Source organism: Natator depressus, chromosome 20, assembly GCF_965152275.1.
Source record: "Natator depressus isolate rNatDep1 chromosome 20, rNatDep2.hap1, whole genome shotgun sequence".
In the NCBI taxonomy this organism is placed as follows: domain Eukaryota; kingdom Metazoa; phylum Chordata; order Testudines; family Cheloniidae; genus Natator; species Natator depressus.
Genome location: NC_134253.1, coordinates 4,785,948 through 4,806,709, shown reverse-complemented (window position 1 = coordinate 4,806,709; position 20,762 = coordinate 4,785,948). Strand labels below are relative to the sequence as shown.

The 20,762-nt window shown below is 50.5% G+C and overlaps 1 protein-coding gene across 2 annotated transcripts in view; it reads left to right on the top strand.

Annotated features, from left to right (window-relative positions):
• COL2A1 (collagen type II alpha 1 chain) overlaps positions 1-16,354 on the top strand; it is a 64,067-nt gene extending 47,713 nt beyond the window's left edge. For both annotated transcript variants that reach the window (XM_074935511.1, XM_074935512.1), the window contains 15 exons: positions 424-477; positions 1,244-1,297; positions 2,036-2,197; positions 2,298-2,405; positions 4,876-4,983; positions 5,423-5,476; positions 6,088-6,195; positions 8,190-8,243; positions 8,663-8,770; positions 9,400-9,453; positions 10,047-10,154; positions 10,856-11,144; positions 11,762-11,949; positions 13,156-13,398; positions 15,588-16,354. In XM_074935511.1, the coding sequence (XP_074791612.1) occupies positions 424-477; positions 1,244-1,297; positions 2,036-2,197; positions 2,298-2,405; positions 4,876-4,983; positions 5,423-5,476; positions 6,088-6,195; positions 8,190-8,243; positions 8,663-8,770; positions 9,400-9,453; positions 10,047-10,154; positions 10,856-11,144; positions 11,762-11,949; positions 13,156-13,398; positions 15,588-15,734 (1,839 nt within the window). In that variant the 3' untranslated portion in view covers positions 15,735-16,354. The remainder of the gene's footprint in view (positions 1-423; positions 478-1,243; positions 1,298-2,035; positions 2,198-2,297; positions 2,406-4,875; positions 4,984-5,422; positions 5,477-6,087; positions 6,196-8,189; positions 8,244-8,662; positions 8,771-9,399; positions 9,454-10,046; positions 10,155-10,855; positions 11,145-11,761; positions 11,950-13,155; positions 13,399-15,587) is intronic.
• The last annotated feature ends 4,408 nt before the right edge of the window (positions 16,355-20,762 follow it).

Below are 20,762 nucleotides of genomic sequence, written 5' to 3'. Positions count from 1 at the left end.
CCCTCTGCTGCGTATCCCCACACACAAGGACTCCCTTCCCCATCCCTAGGGATGTTTGATCCAGGTCAGTTTCCCTCTTTGCCCTCCCTCCCCCCGTCTGATGGGGGAGACCATCATGAAATGCCCCAGCTGTGAAGGGCGCCCTCTAGGGGACATATGGCTGCAGCCAGCAGCACACCCAGCCATGGCAACCACTGCCAGAGGGGACAGAGCTGGGTGCGGGAAGGAAGGCACCACGAGGACAGAGGGGGGGGGTCTCACTAGAGACCATCAAGGTCAGAGGGAGGATCTGGCTGCTACTCATCTCCAGGCTGTAAGAGAAATACCTGCCCATTGGTACAAAGGACCAGTCCCTTTGCCAAGACCATGGGCTGATTTCCTGCAGTCCATTCGGGATCTAACTTGCTTCTTTTTCCTTCTTAGGGTCCCACTGGTGTGACTGGTCCTAAAGGAGCTCGAGGTGCGCAGGGACCCCCTGTAAGTACCATCCAGGTCCTTCAACACCTTGGAGACGGGCACCAAGTGCCAGAGCTCAGCCTGGCTCCCGCCCAAGGGCTGTGCAGTGGGTGCAGTGGGCCGGTATTGGCCTGCCATGCACGGGCTGAGCAAGGCGGCGGGGAAGCTGAGACAATCACAGCCCAGGCAAGGGCGACGGCTGCCGAATGGGCTCCATCCTCCTTGTGCGTGTCAGTGAATTGCAGGCCAGGAGGAAGAACGCCCCTGCCTCGCCACTGGGATGATTTCGAAATGGGCCCAGGGAACGGGGTGGCTGTATGGGGGCCAGCTTGGCACCTCGCCATGCAGTACAGGCTCCTGCCTGCCAGGGGGCTAGTGGGCTTTGCTCGTTGCTCTGCAGCACGGAGCCCAGATCCCTGCCAGCCGACAAGCCAGGGGACTTTGCTGCAGCCCTTGAGTTCTAATGATGCTGGAAGGTTCAGCCCTGGGGGACAGCGAAGGCCTTGCCTGAACTGCCGCTCTGCCCAAGTGTCCGGTAGGGTTAAGCACTTAGTCTGCTTGAAGGACTTGCCCTCCCAAGCTGGCCAGTCATTTGCACCAACACACGGAGCGGGTGCTTTCCCCCCAGCCCCATACTCCATGCACTCCGCCCCTCTCTGGGACCAATCCACCCTTCTGGCTCGTAAAGCTCAGACCTGTTAATGGTGGGGAACCGCACCCCTCTCTCCAGGAAGGGCAAGGACTGGGGTGCTCTGTTTACCCTTCTGTTTCTCCCCTCCTTATCCAGGGAGCCACCGGATTCCCCGGCGCTGCAGGACGTGTCGGCCCTCCCGGCCCTAACGTAAGTTCAGGAACATCCAGCGTCAGCTCCACCTTGGCGGGGCCTATGTTTGGGTTTTGGACAGGAGACGGGACATAAGCCACCCTCTGTCCATGGGAGAGTTAGATGGTCCATTCCCTGGGGCAGTTTTATCCCTCGTGACCTACTGCAGGGTTTCCTGCATTCTCCTCCGAAGCAGCTGGCACTGCAGGAGAACAGAGACTGAGCTGGATGGACCCATTAATCTGACCCAAGCTGGCTGTCCCCGTGTTCCTGGTCTGTTACCGCACCGGCACGTTGCTCCAAAGAGAACAAAGAATGGTGCGTCGAACCAAAAGAGCTTCCCCACATTTCTAACAGATGAACCAGGGAGTTCCTGCCCTTTCATAGTTTTCAGTAACTTTGGGGGCTTTTATTCCCCCAAAACAAATTTCTGCTGTGACCTGATGAAGATCCCTGGTACTTCGTGCTCTCAACAGGTGGAGAGTCTGTCCTACACGATAGGACACCGTGAGTTTTTCTCTGATAAGGAGATGGATTGACCTCACTTTGAGATGGTTGGCTGTTGCGATGAGATGGGAGGGGAAGGTGCAGGGGCTGGTGAATCTTCATGCGGAGAAGGATTCTCTGGGACTCGGATGGCCTATGGCACCTAAGTGCTCTTTGTCGATTGATTAGAAGACAGAATTACTTACTGGCCTTTGCACCAGGGTGAAGAGCATCCCCCATTCTCACCAAATCCTTTCATTTCTCTTCTAGGGTAACCCAGGCCCCGCTGGCCCACCAGGTGCTTCTGGCAAAGATGGTCCCAAGGGCGCTCGTGGTGATGCGGGCCCACCGGGCCGTGCTGGTGACCCTGGTCTCCAAGGCACTGCCGGTCCTCCTGGTGAGAAGGGAGAGTCCGGGGAAGATGGCCCACCTGTAAGTTTTCACATGCACGTTGCCTTGTCTTTGACTGCACAATAGTTACTACCTAGTGCAGCCTCTGCTGGATTTTACCTCCTGCCTCTGTCTTTTCCAGGGGGCCGATGGGCCACCCGGTCCTCAAGGTTTGGCAGGCCAGCGAGGTATTGTCGGTCTTCCCGGCCAGCGTGGTGAGAGAGGTTTCCCGGGGCTGCCGGGTCCCTCCGTAAGTAGCTTTACCTTGCAAAGTCAAAGCCAGGCAGAGTCAGACTGTGCCAACCCAGCTCACAAAGTCCCTCGTGCCCTATAGCTGAAGTGCAGAGCTTATTTCTCTGCAGAGGTGGAATGAAGCGGATGTGCTGAGAGAGCTAAAGTGAGAGGGTCGGAGCAAATCCGTGGGTCTGGGCTCTTTCCTTACTGGGAGCCTGTGAAGGTGCGTCCCGGGCATGTGCTGCCCGCTGGTGCACCCTGCACTGAAAAGGGGTCCTGCTGGAAGGGAAGAGCAGCAAGTTCAGTCCTCCAGGGGTTGCCTAGAGAGGAGAGGCCTCTCATGATCAGCTGCTGGCAAAACCAGCAAGAGTTGCTGCTCCAGCACCTAGAAGGGCAAGAAGCAGGTGGAGGCCAATCAGGACCCAGCAGGCCATAATAAAAGGGTTGGTTGTGTCTACTATGGGCCAGTTCTGGGTGAAGTCAGGACAGGGAAGCTGTCCCTGCCTTAACCCAAGTAACCTGGCTCCCTCGGGGGTCTAACCTCGGTGATGTTTGCCTCGGATCTCTGTGATGGGCTATTATTTATGATAGGGACTTTAACGCCTGGGTGGGTATCGTGAGTTCAGCATTAATTTGTTTCCTGTAAACCTGCAGCGAGCCTGTTCTGCAGAGCCCTTATGACAACAGATAATGCTGTCAGGCATCTCTTCTATTTAGCCATAAAGAAAGGGAGTTGAGCATGACACCCCTGGGCATGCTTATGATGCCCAAGTCAAGAACCCATGGACTAGATGGATAAAAGAGACAATTTGAGATCAGAGGGAATTTAAACCAAAAGAACCTTTTTTGGACAGTGTCGTTTAAAACAATTCAGCATTGATAAACCAGGAAATTCAGCATTAAGGTCCCACAAACATCCTTAACTCTGCCCTGCATCCCCCACCCCATTGTGAATCACGGAGATTCAAGTCTGGGATAAGCCCCGGAGAAGACAGCCAATGAAAAACTAACTGACAAATGGGCCGTGGAAGAAATTCACCCTCATGCAGAGGGACCACGCAATATTTCTGCACCACTTACATCCCACTGCAGGGCTTGTGAGTGACTGGACTGGTCTCTAGACCTTGTGCTGAATTTCACCCTATATGCACTTGTCAGCTCCTCTATACTGAGCATGTCATGGAGCCTAGAAGTGCTCTCGGACTGGGTTGACAGCACGTGTATATTTTAAGACCGGAAAGCACTTCTGTTCACAGCACTTCCAAACCTCACTGGCTTTTGGGTGCATGGGGATCATCACTAATGTTATAGGCCCCTATTCTCCATCACCCGGCACCTTGTGCTGTCACTAACTCATGCAACACACTGCTAACTCAGAACAGTTACACTTTGTTTCACTAGGAGGGTGGTGAAGCACTGGAATGGGTTACCTAGGGAGGTGGTGGAATCTCCATCCTTAGAGGTTTTTAAGGCCTGGCTTGACAAAGCCCTGGCTGGGATGATTTAGTTGGTGCTGGTCCTGCTTTGAGCAGGGGATTGGACTAGATGATCTCCTGAGGTCTCTTCCAACCATAATACTCTATGATTTGCACCCAGCTTGCCTGGATGTTGTTGATGACACAAAGTGCCGATCAATGGAGAATCTGCCCCGTATTCTTCACTGAGATTTCACAAAACTCCTGTACATTACTTTTGTCCATAGGGTCCAATCAGGGAGGCACTGCCTCTTGAGAAGTCACTGGAGGGAGTTAGCATGTTCCAGGCAATGCTCAGCACCCCTCAGGGTCTGACCTATATTAAATTCAGTTGCCCACCCATCATCTCTCGCTATCAGAGGCAGTGCGGAAGCTGGTTGCTTCCCCACTGAAAATGTGGAGTTTTCAAGGAAAAAACTAGAACTGAACATTTTCAGCTGGCAAGGTTTTCGGGCATTCGAGGACAACTCACAATTTTCCGCCCAAAAGCGGATGATTTTCGGGAACGAACCTGTGGCTTTGCAAACCGCAATTGTGTGTCAAAAAGCCCGTTTTGGTGGACAGTTTTCAAACAGCCCCTATTCAGCGTACCCCTCGGCACAGCGGCTCCTCAAGGCCTATCGAATGCAGCACCTCTGGCGTCCATGTTGTGAGATACGCAATGGCCAACACAAGTGAGAGACTCCATTGGAAGGACAATGCCGGCCATTAGCTTACGTGGCCTATTTCATAAGTGGCCAGCGTGAGGTAAAACCATTCTGCTCCACCAGGAGAGCCTCGCTGCAACTTTCAGGCAGGAAGGATGCTCAGGCCTGATCCAAAGTCAATGGAAAGTCTCCTGTTGAGTTGGGTCAGACGTTGTGGCGTCAGGTTTGGGCTTTAGGATGGAAGGTATCTTATGACCCTGACGGGGGGGCTAATTGTCAGGAAAGTGACGGTGCAGAAGCAGCCTGTGTGCTGCACGGGGATCAGCTCACTTGGATTGTTTCTGTTCTTGACCCTCTGCTTTAGGGTGAGCCTGGCAAACAAGGAGCCCCTGGAGGTGCCGGCGACCGTGGGCCACCTGGTCCTGTGGGCCCCCCAGGTCTGACTGGTCCCTCTGGTGAACCTGGGCGCGAGGTAAGCAACGAAACCGGCTAGGCGTGTGAACGGTCTGGAAACGAAGGGAGACGCATTTCCACAGCCAGATTCTAAGAGCCGCAAGGCTGGGTGTGAATCAGCCATCGGTGGCACTTCTCAGCCTTCGGCCTCATCCCGTTCCCATGGTGACGGCTGGATAGTATGGGGATCCCCCTTCCCTGGGTGTAATCCAGATCCCCCTTCCCCAGGGGAGGGCCAGGAACGTGGCCTCACTAGTTCTGGCTGCCCTGGGACAGCCCAGTTCCTAGTTCTCCGGTTCTAGAACTCACAGGAGCCTTGCACAGGAAGCTTTGTTTCACCAGCTGCCTGTGCGGCCAGCTCCTTTGCCCAGGTCTGCACACATCCTGCCCACTTCCCCAGGCAGAACTCCCTGGGTGTCCTCCAAGGACTCACCTTCTCCTCCTCTTCTCGTTCGCAGGGCACCCCCGGATCTGATGGCCCCCCTGGCAGAGATGGCGCAGCTGGAGTGAAGGTGAGCTTGGCAAAAGGAGTTTCTATCCCAGGGTGCCTTTGGGCACCCTGCACCCATCTCTGCTCTCCAGCAGCAGGGTCCCAGGGTTTGGGGGTCTCATAGGGTGCCATACCAACAGCTCCCATGAAGCTCCTGCGCTCGGTGAAACAGCGGAGGTTGGTTCATTCCCTTCTCGTGTGACCGCAGGCATTGGGCTCATGATGCCCTGTAGGGTCAGGCCTGCACTGGATGCCATGTTCTGGGCAGCAGCGGCTGCCAGGAGCGGGGCCAGGTGGAGCCTCTGCTTAGCACACCGGCTTGCTCCTGTGTTTGCATAGAAGTGAATTCATGCTTTGCCGGTGGCTGAATGAGCCCCCATCAGGCTGCTTCACGCAGACCTGGACAGCGGTGGGGGGCCTCTTGCCCCACAAAGGCGGTCGCTGGCCTATCCAAACCTTCCCATGGTGCTTGGCCACACACCTGCCCCAGCAGAACAAAGGTCAGAGGTGACCTGTGGAACCAGGGAGGCGAGGGAACGGTGACGTCGCTAGGTGGCATCACGGCCTCCCGGGGCACAGCGAGGAGAGCACGTTGACATTAACATTAACAGCTGTGTCTTTGTCTCCTGGCAGGGTGATCGCGGTGAAACTGGTGCTGTCGGTTCTCCAGGTGCTCCTGGCCCTCCTGGCTCCTCAGGTCCGGTTGGTCCAACTGGCAAACAGGGAGACAGAGGAGAATCTGTAAGTGTCCCTTAGTGCCCAGCAGCTCATCAAGGGGTCAATGGTCTCACAAGGGGAATGTAAGAGTACCAGACAGAGTACCGAAAAGGCTCTGGGTATTTGAGAATACTACCCAGAGTACTGTAAGAGCTCTGAGTATTCATGAGTACTGTTTAGAGTGCAGTCAGGGCTATGAGTACTCAAGAGTACCATCCAGAGTTCAGTAAGGGATTTGAGTATTCAAGAGTACCATCGAGGGTACAATAAATGCCCTGAGCACTCAAGACTACCACCTAGAGTACAGTGCGGGCTCTGAGTACTTGTGAGTACCATCCAGAGTACAGTAAGGGATTTGAGTACTTGAGAGTACCATACAGAGTACAGAAGGGATCTGAGTATTCATGAGTGCCATTGAGAGTACAGTAAATGCCCTGAGTATCGAGAGTACCATCCAAAGTACAGAAGGGGTCTGAGTATTCAAGAGTACCATCTAGAGTATAGAAAGGGATCTGAGTATTCAGGAGTACCATAGAGAGGAAATACTTCAAGTGCATTTGAGAGGACCGTTTAGAGGCAGTGTGATCATTCAGCGTCAGTGCCCTGATTTAAGAGTATTTCAAGGTATCATTCAGAGTCAGCTGACTATTGATTTTGCTTGTACAAGAGCAGTGGGGATTTTCTCCAGAGCAGAGACCAGTAGATTGAAATCGACGTGCATCACTGAGTCCATGGAACCCAGGGCTTTGCTGTTAGGATGACGCATGGAGATCAGATGAGCTGATGTTACCTCCCACGGGGGTTGGTTTCAGCCCCAGAGACCTGGCCATCCTATATGGCTTCCTCTATTCCACTTGCTGTCTGACTATTGCAGCAAATGGCTTGGCTGGCTGGGCTGTTGGGGGGTGGAACAACCTGCCTCAGGAGAAGCATTTGCCCAGAAAACGGGTTTCCAATTCCCAATCGCAAGCAGTCACATCCGAAGGCAGGTTCCAAGAGTGATGCTGGTGCAATCAGGGAACAGAATCAGTACCAGGCAGTCAGTGCATCCAGTGGCACGTTTGGAGGCCTCCTTGAGAGCTGCTGTCAAACCAGCTGCAGAAGCAAGAATTGTTTGCCAAATTTCAGATACCGAATAAATGGGAGAAAATCACCATCACCCTATGCAGAAAAGGAGGTGAAATGATCGACATCAGCCAGCTGGTCAGAGGGTTGCAGCCCTGGCTGAGCTGATCAAAGCCACTTGCCCAACTCCCATTATTTTCCATGGGAATTAATGGGGTGCGCAGATGTCCTGGAAAGCTTTGAAGTTCTCACCCAAAAGGGCTAATGTGATCCTTGGATGCGTAACCTGGGGAATCTCAAGTAGGAATAGGGAAGTTATATCACTTCTGGTTTTGGCACTGGTGTGATCGCTGCTGGAATCCTGTGTCCTGTTCTGGTGTCCACAGTTCAGGAAGGATGTTGATAAATTGGGGAGGGTGCAGAGAAGAGCCACGAGAATGATTAAAGGATTAAAAAAACCTGCCTTATAGTGACAGCAACAAGGAACTCAATCTGCTTAGCTTAACAAAGAGAAGGTTAAGGGGTGACTTGATCACAGGCTAGAAGTACCTTCCTGGGGAACACGTATTTAACACTGGGCTCTTCAGTCAGGCAGAGAAAGGTCTAACACGATCCAGCGACTGAAAGCTGAAGCTAGACAAATCCAGACTGGAAATACGATGCACCTTTTTAACAGTGAGGGTAATTAACCATGGGAACAAGTTACCAAGGCTCATGATGGATTCTCCGTTGCTGGCAATCTGAAATCCAGATTGGGCATTTTTCTACAAGGCCTGCTCTGGGAATTATTTGGGAATAAGTCAGACTAATAAATCAGACTAAATGACCACAGTTGACCCTTCCAGTCTTGGAAACTAGGAGTCAACAACAGCCCTTCAAATGTTACAAAGGGCATGGATGACTCGTTCATAGGGTCATTATGATGTCTATAACCAACCTTTGTCTTTTTCCAGGGCGCTCAAGGCCCCATGGGTCCCTCCGGACCCGCAGGCGCACGTGGCATGCCGGTAAGTCATCCTCATGAGGAATATGCTGCCTGGTCCCCTGAGCGGCAGAGCACCCGCTGTTTCCACTGATGTCTGTTGCAGCTGCTCAGCGCCTCTGGAAATCTGGCTGATATATGTCTGTGAGAGGGAATTTTCCCTTTTGTTCTGTATACTTTTCTCCTGCTGCATGATTCTGGAGAGTCAGGTGCAAGGGGTTTCCAGCTGGCACTCCTGTGGGATGCACAGACCGGCACTGCATCCAGCTGCAGGGGATGCACTCTGGGCTGCGCCATGCCCTGTAGAGTGTGGCACATCCGTGCCTCGTGCCCAGCACTCTGCACTATGGCATGTGTCATGCCTGGCCCTCTGGGCTGGACCACGCCCTGGCCTTTGACTTTTCCTGCCCCAGGCTGAAAGCTCTTCTCTTTCACCCCTCTCAGGGTCCTCAAGGTCCTCGTGGTGACAAGGGCGAAGCTGGAGAGGCTGGTGAGAGAGGTCTGAAGGGTCACCGAGGATTCACTGGTCTGCAGGGTCTTCCTGGACCTCCCGTAAGTTTCAGCATCAGAGCCTCATCTTTGGCCTGAGCTCACGGCGCAGGACTCGGGACAGAACATGCCGCGCCAGGGCTGATGCAGGGGCACTGGGCTGTGTCCCTGCCTTGGCCCCATGAGCATAATCCTGCTCCTACCATGGCCCCAGTCATCTGTGTGTCCTGGAAGGTTCGGCAGCCTGTCTCACTGAAGGCCTGTCAAGAGCTGAGACATCCCACCACCTCCAACGCCAGAGCCCTTCCACCCCAACTGCTCCCTTTGGAGTCAAACAAAACCAGCCCCCCCCCTTTCCTCCATTCTCTGAGGGAAGTGCGTTGGGAGAGGGGAGCGCAGGGGGCTCTGGGCCACCCCACCATGTTGGCCTTGCTGTAGCATAAAGCTCCTAGCCTTGGGCCAGGCGAGAAGCTGACAGCCTCTCTTGGCGTGGCTAAAGGGGGCCCTCCGCTGGGCCAGGCCTCACCCAGCTTTGGGCTGCTCATGCCTCAGAGACACCAAACATAGGCCTTGGGTAAGGGCTGCTCTTGCCCACCCAGAATCCCCTGCCTGGTCAGGGTTCTGCACCCCCCAGAGGGAGGCTGTCCAGATGCTGAGATATGACTATGTGGTTCTGTTTCCACCCCCTTCAGGGTACATCTGGAGATCAAGGTGCTACTGGTCCTTCTGGTCCTTCTGGTCCCAGGGTAAGTCCAGTTCCCGGAGCGTGGGAGGGTAGCGGGGGACCAAGGAACAGCACAGTGCAGGTTCAAGTGAAATGGCCTAGTCAGTTGCTTAGCCAAGCTGAGCAAAGTGCAGAAAATAATCAACAGCATTATGGGCAAAAAGGACATTGGGTTTTAGTCCCCTTTCCAGCTTCAAGGAGGAGAAATTCAAGGGAGATTTTAGTAACCTGGATAAAGAACTCTGTACTTCCAATGTAAGGTTGTGAGCTGTGTACACACACACCCGTGCCCTCTGCTGGATGGAATGAGAAGTGCTGCTCTGTGTGTCACTGCCCCTACAGTGCTAACAGCGGGTGGAGATTCTCCTTATCATTTGCACTAAGGTCAGTCTCCATTAGCCATTAGCAGCAAAGGCAGATGTAGTCGGGTTCTCAGTGGCCATGGCAAGTAGCAGAGGGATGGATGGGGAAGTCCAAGGTGCCCCATTCATTGCGTTATGAATTAGCCTGGCTGCCTCATTCGTGCACAGAGCCCTTTGAGCTTGCAGGTGTCTTTTTACATCATGATTCTTTCACGGCCTGGCTCTCAATTCCCCCCTTGTGAATTTTTTCTAGGGTCCCCCAGGCCCTGTTGGTCCCTCTGGCAAAGATGGTTCAAATGGCATGCCTGGTCCGATTGGTCCTCCAGGTCCTCGTGGTCGTAGTGGCGAAACCGGACCTGCTGTAAGTACTGTGCCCCTAGCAGAGCTGCCGGCCTTTCAACCTGGGCCTTAAGGACTCGAACCCTCCCGGCGAATGGGGCAGCTCATAGCCCCGTACCCGACCAAAGGCTTGGCCTTTCCTGTGAAGTGCAGCTGCAGGACACTTACATACCTTGAAGTCATTTGTACTGTGTCTCCATCACCCTAAACCACCCTGAGTGGTTCCATCACCCTGACCTGCGCCATCATCTTCATCTCCCGCAAGTAGCTCCGTCTCCCCAATCCACCCTGAGCAGCTCCATCATCCTGATCTGCCCCCAGTGACTCCGTCACCCCCAGTTCTATCACCCCAATTCCCACCGAGCGGCTGTATTTCCGACTGGTTCCCTCATCCTAACTGGCTCTGTCACTCCAGTCTGCATCCAGCAACACTGTTCCCTCACCATCTCTCTCCCTCAGGGGCTCCATTACGCTGACCCGCCCCGAGTGGGTCCACCCCCACAGTGACTCCCTCACCCCAGTGTAACCTCAGCAGCTGGCTGTCATTGCCAGTTCAATCTCCTAGTGGAGAAGCAGCCAGGAGACTGGTAAATCCATTCATCAGCTTGACGGGGCCTTGTCTTCCCCTTTGCTGAGCCCAGTGGGGGGACATGGGGACAGCAACAGGATGGAGATTGGCTCTGAGTTCTAAACAAGGATTGTCTCTTTCCCCTCCCATTGCAGGGTCCCCCTGGAAACCCTGGACCCCCTGGACCTCCTGGCCCCCCAGGCCCTGGCATTGACATGTCGGCCTTCGCCGGTTTGGGCCAGGTTGAGAAAGGCCCTGACCCTATGCGCTACATGCGAGCTGACCAGGCCTCTAGCGACCTGCGCCAGCATGATGTTGAGGTCGACGCCACTCTGAAATCCCTCAACAACCAGATCGAAAGCATCCGCAGCCCCGAGGGCTCCAAGAAGAACCCAGCCCGGACCTGCCGTGACCTTAAACTCTGCCACCCTGAGTGGAAGAGCGGTGAGTGCCAGGCACAGAGCCGGGTGCTGAGCATGGGGATTTGCAGCACCAGGGCTGCAGGGGCCACAGAGCCAGGAGGGAACCAAGGCGTTTCAGCTTCTGAATCCCTCCCTGCCCACCTCCTCTGAAATACTGGCCCTTCAGGCATTGTATGGGCGAGGGGCTGTGCAAACCTCCCCACCCGCCGCTCTGCCAATGCACCTCACTGCTGATCTGCTATTCCAGCCCTCAGCTTCCCACGCACACAGCTCTGCCGATGCCCCTCAGTCCCAACCCACACGCCCCCTTGCTCTTCCATTGGAGGTCTCCCCCATAAGTCTCTCTCCCAATGCACATCGCAATGCACCTGCACGGCCCACCTGCTATTCCAGCCCTGCGCTCTCCACACACACACAATGCTGATGCACCTCACTCCTTACCTGTAGCATCCCTGCTATTCCAGCCCTGGGCTCCCCTCCAACACACATCTCTGTGGATGCACCTCATTCCTGACCTGCACTATCCTCTGCCATCACAGCCCTCCACCTCTCTCCTGAGTTTCAAAACCAAACCAAAAAAACCCCGTTAGTCCTAGTTTTACCAAGACGCCAACCTCCCATGTGCTTCTGCCATTGCAGGTGACTACTGGATCGACCCTAACCAGGGCTGTACCTTGGATGCCATTAAGGTTTTCTGTAACATGGAGACTGGAGAGACATGCGTCTATCCCAACCCCTCCAGCATTCCCAAGAAGAACTGGTGGACCAGCAAGACCAAGGAGAAGAAGCATATCTGGTTTGGAGAGACCATCAATGGTGGATTCCACGTAAGTGCCTTTGGTTAATGTTTCAAACTAGCCGGAGTTGGCCTCTCTTGGGGGAGGAGTTGAGTTTAGGGGTGGGATGAGAGATCTATGGTCTATTCGAAGGGAGAGCTCTTTTCTTTACCTCTATATCCAGCTTCACATTTTTCCAAAGTGAGCAGTGATTTTAGGGGGCTCCACTTGAAACCCCTCCAAAGGGGCCTGATTCTCAAGAAAGGCTGAGCAACCGCCCTCTGAAAATCAGTCTCTTTAAGATGTCTCAAGTTGGGCGCCCCACAAAATCCCCCCAGAATTACTAGTCATGGTTGAAAATACGGGCTCAAGACTAGAGCTGGCTGACATGTCACATGAACCGGAATGGAAATGTTCATCAAAATTTCAAATCTCTCCTGCCCCCCGCACCACAAAAACCTGGAAAAAATTGGATAATATGTTCCTGAAAAGTCAATACATCTCTCAAACACTGATGTAAACAGACATACTGACCCTGGGAAAGAAGGGGGAGTGTCGAAGTGGAGTGAAATCTGCAAAGGAAATAAGAATTCTTAGAATCTCTTCTCAATCTCTAGCATGCCAGTTAGTAACAAAACATGAAGGGCCAGATTAATAAAGGTATTTCAGAAGGAGCTAGGCACCTAAATCCCTTTGACAGTCTGGTGTTCTGTATCCAAAGGAGGTAACAGGGCATCTCAGCTATTGGGAAATACGATTGTTTTTGTGGGGAATTTTTTTATAGACACTTTCTACTCGAGTGTTGCTTTTCCCTGGTTTCTTCTGAGAACTATCAAGCCTCATATATTATAATGAACTGTGCCCTCCTCAAGTACACTTTCCCAGCTCATTGGTAACAAGAGCACCTTGACTTTTCCACACTTAGTTTTTACTCTTGTTTAGCACAAAGGTCTTTAGATCTGGGGTGCCTTTGAAATTTAGAATATGTTAACAGCGGGATGAGGATGATGATTCTGCAGTTCATGCCAACTTTCTGAATTTCCTCTTGATTTTTTTTAACCATGTGGGGTTTTCACAGGAGCCCAGGGAAGTTAGGTACCCAAGTGCACTTGGAAGGCAATGGGAAATGAGGTTGTCTTAGACACGTCTTAGAAGACAGGTCTAACATTGTCTTCCACAATTGCCTCTACCTTCCTAGCTGACGTTCTAGGCCCATTGCTACCCAGACTCGCTAACCATCTCGATCTCTCCTTCCAGTTTAGCTATGGAGATGACAACCTGGCCCCTAACACTGCTAACATCCAGATGACCTTCCTGCGCCTCCTGTCCACCGAAGGCTCCCAGAACATCACCTATCACTGCAAGAACAGCATTGCCTACATGGACGAGGCTTCCGGCAACCTGAAGAAAGCCATCCTGATACAGGGATCCAATGACGTCGAGATCAGAGCTGAGGGCAACAGCAGATTCACATACAGTGCCTTGGCGGATGGCTGCTCGGTAAGCTGATGGAAGTTACTGTTGCTTAGGGTTTATATAGCAGGGCATCTGCAAAGTTCTCTATAGACATCAGCTAATTCAGGGGTGGCCAACCTGAGCCTGAGAAGGAGCCAGAATTTACCAATATGCATTGCCAAAGAGCCACAGTAACATGTCAGGAGCCCCCCATCAGCTCCCCCACCCCGCTCCCAGCTCCTCCTGCCCACCGGCAGCCCTGCCGATCAGCGCCTCCCCATCCCTCCCCACACCTCCTGATCAGCTGTTTCATGGCGTGCAGGAGGCTTGGAAGGGCGGGGAGGAGTGAGGGCATAGCAGGCTCAGGGGAGGGGGTGGGAAGGGGTGTAGTGGGGGCAGGGGCAGGGGTTGAGCAGTGAGCACCCCCCCGGCACATTAGAAAGTTGGCACCTGTAGCTCCAGCCCCGGAGCCTAGACAAGGAGCCGCATGTGAACTTCTGAAGAGCCGCATGTGGCTCCAGAGCCCCAGGTTGGCCACCCCTGAGCTAATTAATCCTCACAATGAGCTAGGGCTGGCTGGTCAGTTGGTGCCATTATCCCCATTTCATGGGGAAACTGAGGCACGTGGGCTTTTTTTTTTAGGGTGGGGGGGTCAAAATTTTCAAAAGCAGCGATTGTGTGCACCTCAATTTCAGGGAGATTAAGACATGGGCCTTCCTCACGGCACCTATTGCCCCTCTTGGAGATTGGGGCCCCACTGTGCTAAGCATTGCACAGACAAGTAGTAAGGGTAATAGGCCTGGTCTACACTTAAAAACGCATACCGGCATTGGTCGGGGTGTGAAAAAACACTCCCCAATGCCATGGCTACACCAACAGAGAGGGCTTCGGGCAGCACAGCTAAGATTGTGCAGAGAGGTGGTGTCCCTACACCGGCAGAACTCTTCCTCCTCTCGGCGTAAACTGGTCTACAGCAGGAGGCTCCGCTGGTATCACCTCTAGAGTGTCGATTGCCATGGTCAGAGGAGGAGTCATTCGCTTCCACAGTGAATTAAGACCAAACAAATTAATTCTGAAGCCAAGCGGATATTTAATGCAGTTTAACTAACCCACTTGAAACGTTTATTCCCACGGTTATTCGTGAGTGTCAAGCCCTGCGCATCTCGCACTACCCCAGTGCCCTGCTGAGGTCTGGTCTACACTTCAAATGTAGGTTGACATAGCTCTCGCACGCGGAGTGTGAAAAATCCACACTCCTGCATGCCGTAGGTAGGCTGACTTAGCCCCTGGGGTAGATGCAGCTAGCTAATGAGAATAAGGCTTCCACTGACCTACCTACTGGCACCTGCGGAAGTGCTGTTCCCGTAGTGAGTATAAAACCTCTTTTTAACAGTGACAGTAATTAACCACGGGAACAACTTACCAAGGGTGGCGGTGGATTCTCCATCACTGACAATTGTTAAATCAACAGTGGCTGTTTTACTAGACGATCAGCTCTAGGAATGATGTTGGGGGAAGTTCTGTGGCCTGTGTTGTTATACAGGAGGTCTGATCAGATCACCACAATCAGAGGCGCCGACTCCATGGATGCTGCAGGGCTGGAGCAGCCACAGGGAAAAATTAGCGTGTGCTCCGCACCCACCGGCAGCCAAGCTCCCCCGTCCCCTGCCGCGCCTCCTCCCCGCATCCTGAGCGTGCCGCGTCCCCGCTCTTCCCCCTCCCTCCCAGCGCTTCCCACCCACCGTCTAACAGCTGTTTGGCGGCGCTTAGGACTTTCCAGGAGGGAGGGGGAGGAGCGGGGACGTGGCATGCTCGGGGGAGGAGGTGGAGTAGAAGCGGGGCAGGGGTGGGGACTTGGGGGAAGGGGGTGGAATAGGGGCAGGGAGGGGGCTGGGAAAAGGCAGGGTGGGGCAGGGACTTTGGGGAAGGGGGTGGAATTGGGGCAGAGCGAGGGCGGTGCAGGGGTGGGACTTTGGGAAGGGGGGGTCGATCACCTGCGGGGCAGAGGGGAAGTCAGTGCCTATGATCACAATGGTCCCTTCTGGCCATGGAATCTGTGAATCTACATGATGGGGTTATGCTGGCATAGAGATAGTCCCCATAGCATAGACGTCCCCTGGGAACACGGCTGTGAAATTCTAACCAGGCCAGACTGGGAATCTGTTCTTCAGAGAGGCCAGTTTTGATGGTGTTTGCAGCATCTAGTAATCCCTGGTTTCGTTCTCTCTCCCCAGAAACACACTGGCAAATGGGGCAAGACAGTCATTGAATACCGATCACAGAAGACCTCGCGCCTGCCCATCATCGATATTGCCCCTATGGACATTGGTGGGGCCGATCAGGAGTTTGGCGTTGACGTTGGGCCAGTCTGCTTTTTGTAAAAAGGAAAAAAAAAAAACACAACATTTTTTTAAAAAATCCAGTCCAATTCCATTAAAAAGAACCAAAACAAACCAACCCCCCCCACCCCAAGGACCTGAGTACTTTCCAATCACTTGTATGACTTCTGCACTGAATGGGTGAGTCAATCCCCCAATTGCCATACATCCACACGCTTACATTTTGGACTATTGTCTATTTCTAAAGCCATCACTGGGCAGACCGTGGAATAAAATCACAGTGTTATTTATTTATTGTCTTCCTGTAAGACCTCTTGTTGGGTCAGACGGAGGTGGGAATCTAACTGGCAGGTGTGAAGGCCCCTCCTTACAAAATGGATGTCCCAAGCACAGGTATAACCGACCCTTCTCCCCCCAGCGTGTATCATCAGCAGGAGTACTGTGTATAATACAATGGTGCTATTGTAAAACAAGTCTGTATTTTTTAACATCAACTGATATAAAAAAAACCTTTGTTGGAAAGTACAGGGTGATCTGAGGTTTTATTTTTTGTCTCTCTCCATAGGAAGTTCCAGCATTCTAACGCTTTCCCTTCATCCCTTTCTCGGTTTGTTAACTTTTTTTTTTTTTTTTTCCAAACCAAGATAAAGGAAGGTTCAGGGTCCAGTCTCAAACTTCCCTGGTTTTAAGCTACCTCATACAAAAAAAAAAAAATAAAAATAAAAAAAAATTAAAAAGGAAAAAAAAAAATCTTGAAACTGATCACAGGAGCAGACAACACAGAAGCCGTGAGATTTCTGTACGGGAAATCACTAATTCTACAAGGTAATGGTGCTGATCAAGGGACTTCCGGGCACATGCTCCCTCTCGTCTGTGGCAGATTTAGTGGGAATATTTAAAGAAAGGCGGGGGAACCCAGTAATGGCCCAGGGAGGCCAAGAGCAGCTCTCGAGGTTGATCTGACATGTTGTGTTACATCTTCCCTACGTCTTACACATTTGGTATTGCCGTGGCTGTCAAGTGAAGGGGATATACGTGAAAACACTTGCCGTAATAAGGACTTGGGCGCTAGCTAGTTAAAGTTTCTTCTAACAATTATTTCCAAAACTAAGCATGTGGATTGACCCCCCCAAAACTGCTTGCTAATTCTAACCCACCCCCTCTTGCCTTGCTTTCAAATGACCCTTTGGTGACATGAAGACTGGAACAAACAAACCAAGGAATATGTACTACTTTATATATGTAAAATAGACTTTTTAAAAAAAAAAAATATTTTACAATACCAATTTGAAGCGTGGTAGAGAGTTCACACACACTGCTTGTGAAACAATTCTGTTCCCCTGTCTTTCTCAGCCCATCTCCCCACTCCACTCCCTTCCCTTATTTGTCCACACTAAAGATAGAATGCTTTTCCTATTAAAAAAAATAAAATAAAGACACCATTGTTGAATTTGTTTTTATTTGTATTAATTGCTGCCCGATGATGTAATCTTTGTTAAATAATGTTTTATCTTATCTGGGATCTTTCATGACAAACCAAAACACCACAAATAAAAAATTTTAATTAAAAATATTTAACTAAAATGGCTCCTGGACTCCCGTGATTACATGAGACTCAGTTTTCATTTTTTTTTAAAACTGCATAGAACTCACAGTTGTGGAGAAGAACTTGAAATGAAACCAAAAGTCTCAAACATCAGAAGGCAAATAAAAACCTCCAAATTTATTTACTGGTAATTATTTTTAAGTCCCCTGATTTTCTGAGCCCAGACTCATGATTCTTGAACATTTGGGGTTAGTGCTACTGCACGGCTGTCAATAGGGCTATTCCTGTGTCAAGTTAAATACATGACTACAGCCTTGCAGGATCACAGCCTTAATTTGTTGTCACAAGAAATTAATTAAAAACAGCCAGCTTGATTTAAAAAAAATACATATTTTAAAGAGACACTTTAAAATGCCAAATGCTTCTAATGTGGACTCATCACTCAGTGGCAGGCTCATGCGGGAAACCACTACACAGCAAAGCCCTGCAACCAGCATTTGTAAGTCTCGTACAATGTGTTTGAAGGCAGCAGGTGACGTGCACATGAACGGCCAGAGAAAAAAACAAGCACAACAGGTCCCAGTGAAACCAGTGAGCGTAATAAGATGTCCTCACATGGGTTGTTAGCAACGACCGAAGCCATGAGCGCTGGCTCTGAGCCACAGGCCTCTGAGTTAAAGAACTCTAGCAGTGTCATAAACCTCTATACATGGGTTAGCCCCTAGAGGGGGACAGAGCCATACTCTATTAGCATGGGTTATATAAGGGCTGCTGCTATCCTCATACGCTGGCATCATACGCAAGCCTGCAGGTAGATTCTAGCTAACCCTACACCAACCAATCTCAGACGCTGTATCCTATGTAGCTCTTATTCAGCACGTTTCAGCAGTAGATCTCACAGTGCTTTTCAAAGGCTGTCAGCATCTTTCTGCAGCCATAAAAATGAGGATAAAGAGGCATAAAGGGTACATGACTTGCCCAAGGTCACCAAGCAGGCATAGGAACAACCCAGAAAAGAATCCCGGTCTATGAAGTAGGCCCCATGTTGATTTAAAGGCTGAACCCTGTGTTTGGAAACCGGAAGGCAAATAAAAAGAACCCAAAGTTCCCTGTTTTTAAAAAGATCTCATAGTTTAAGCTAGTCTTATTAATTTGAAGCCCAACTGGGGCTTGAAGAAAAAACATGAAATACGCATGACTTCCTCATGATAAAAACCACAAGAGTTCACAACACTAAAGTGAGAGAAGAATTTGGCCCAGGCAGTAGGCATTTATCAGCCTAAATTAGCCCATGTGGGGGCAAGTTGATGGTGCTAAAATCATCCCTAACTTTAGAATTTCCCGATACTCTCACATTTGAATCTTCATCTGTTATGTTGAATTCACAATTAGGGCTTTTTTAATTCAAATTTCCTTCTTCTTTTCTTGAGACAAAAACTGAATAAAAAAGAGCAACGGAGTTTATTTCAAGGTGTAGGTTCTAGCCCTGGCCATAACCACAGGCTCAGCTGAAAGAAAGAAATGCCTCCCAAAAATTCAGGGCCGCAAGTTCTTGGAAGAACGGGCACTCCTCAATACCACGAGGGTCAAGTAGGTGCACAAGCAGGTACACAACAAGGGATTGGTATGTCCCTTCATGTTTCAACCACCATTCCAGAGGACATGCTTCCATGCTGATGATGGGTTCTGCTTGATAACGATCCAAAGCAGTCCAGACTGACGCATGTTCATTTTCACCACCTGAGTCAGATGCCACTAGCAGAAGGTTCATTTTCTTTTTTGGTGGTTCGGGTTCTGTAGTTTCCGCATCAGCGTTGCTCTTTTAAAGACTTCTAAAAGCATGCTCCACACCTCGTCCCGCTCAGATATTGGACGGCACTTCAGATTCATAAACCTCCATCGGTACCTTCTTTGCGTTTTGTCAAATCTGCTGTGAAAGTGTTCTTACAATGAACATGCGCTGGGTCATCATCCAAGACCGCTACAACATGAAATATATGCAGAATGTGGGTGAAACAGAGCAGGAGACGTACAATTCTCCCCCCCAGGAGTACAGTCACAAATTTAATTGACGCATTATTATTTTAACGAGCATCATCAGCATGGAAGCATGTCCTCTGGAATGATGGCTGAAGCATGAATGTTTAGCATATCTGGCATGTAAATACTTTGCAACACTGGCTACAAAAGTGCCATGCGAATGCCTGTTCTCACTTTCAGGTGACACTGTAAATAAGAAGCAGGCAGCAGCATCTCCTGCCAATGTAAACAAACTTGTTTGTCTTAGCGATTGGCAAAATAAGGTAGGACTGAGTGGACTTGTATGCTCTAAAGTTTTATGCTGTTTTCTTTTTGAGTGCAGTTACGTAACCCCCCCTCCAAAATCTGCATTTGTAAGTTACGCTTGCACACTAAAGAGATTGTATCTTTCAATTTACCTCATACAAGTACTGAAGTGCAATTTCTTTTATCATTTTTACAGTGCATATATTTGTAATAAAAATATAAAGTGAGCATTGTACACTTGGTATTCTGTTGTAACAGAAATCAATATTGAAAATGTAGAAAAACATCCAAAAATATTTAATAAATTTCAATTGGTATTCTATTGTAGAACAGTGTGATTAATTGCAATTAATTTTTGTAATCACAATTAATTTGAGTTAATCACGTGAGTTAACTGTGATTAATTGACAGTCCTAATTTTTAGACATAAGTTAAGATTTGTGCAGAGGTTTGCCAGGGCTCAATCCTGGCATCTCTGGGGTTGCTGTGTCAGTCAGGAAAAGTTTAAAAAAAAAACAAACCACACAACTGCTTGAGCCCTGGGCACCTCTTTCATTACAACTTAAGCCCTGTTTGTAGAGTTGCATGACCCAGAATGCATTGCCCCTTTCAGAGCACACAACATTTGAAATATCCACACTGCAAGGGGAGACCTAGAAAGAAGACTGCTGCATCTGTGAAGCGCCTTCCAAGGACTCCAGATGTGGGTGGCAGGAATGGATTACAGCCTTCCCCTTCTTGCTGTAGGCAGAGTGTGGTATCTTAACAGCTGGATGCCACTGGGCACCTACTTTACACTGCCCCTGATCTGCAGGGCATAGCGCACTCTGGGCCATGCAGCCTCAGAATGGGCGATATTTTAGTTAGTGCAGCAGTGTAAAAGCATTAACCGAGTACTTTAGATGGTTCTCTGAAGTTCAGTGTTTGGGCTCTAACATTCACCAATTCATAGGGAACAGAAACACATTAGTACATTTGGTAAGGTCCATAAACAAAAATGGGACAAAATGCAGATTAAAGGGATATGTTATCCAGGAGAAAAACATTTGATGCTAGAGTACTTCTATTGCAAACTCTTTGAGCGAGAGACCATCTCTGTACGGACACAGGAACTCCCACACTGGATCAGAGCCAAGGTCCATCTAGTCCAGTATCCCATCTCTGGCATGGGCCAGCACTAGATTCTTCAGAGAAAGGTGCAAGAACACCAAAGTAGGCAAACACAAGGGGCAGGCTAT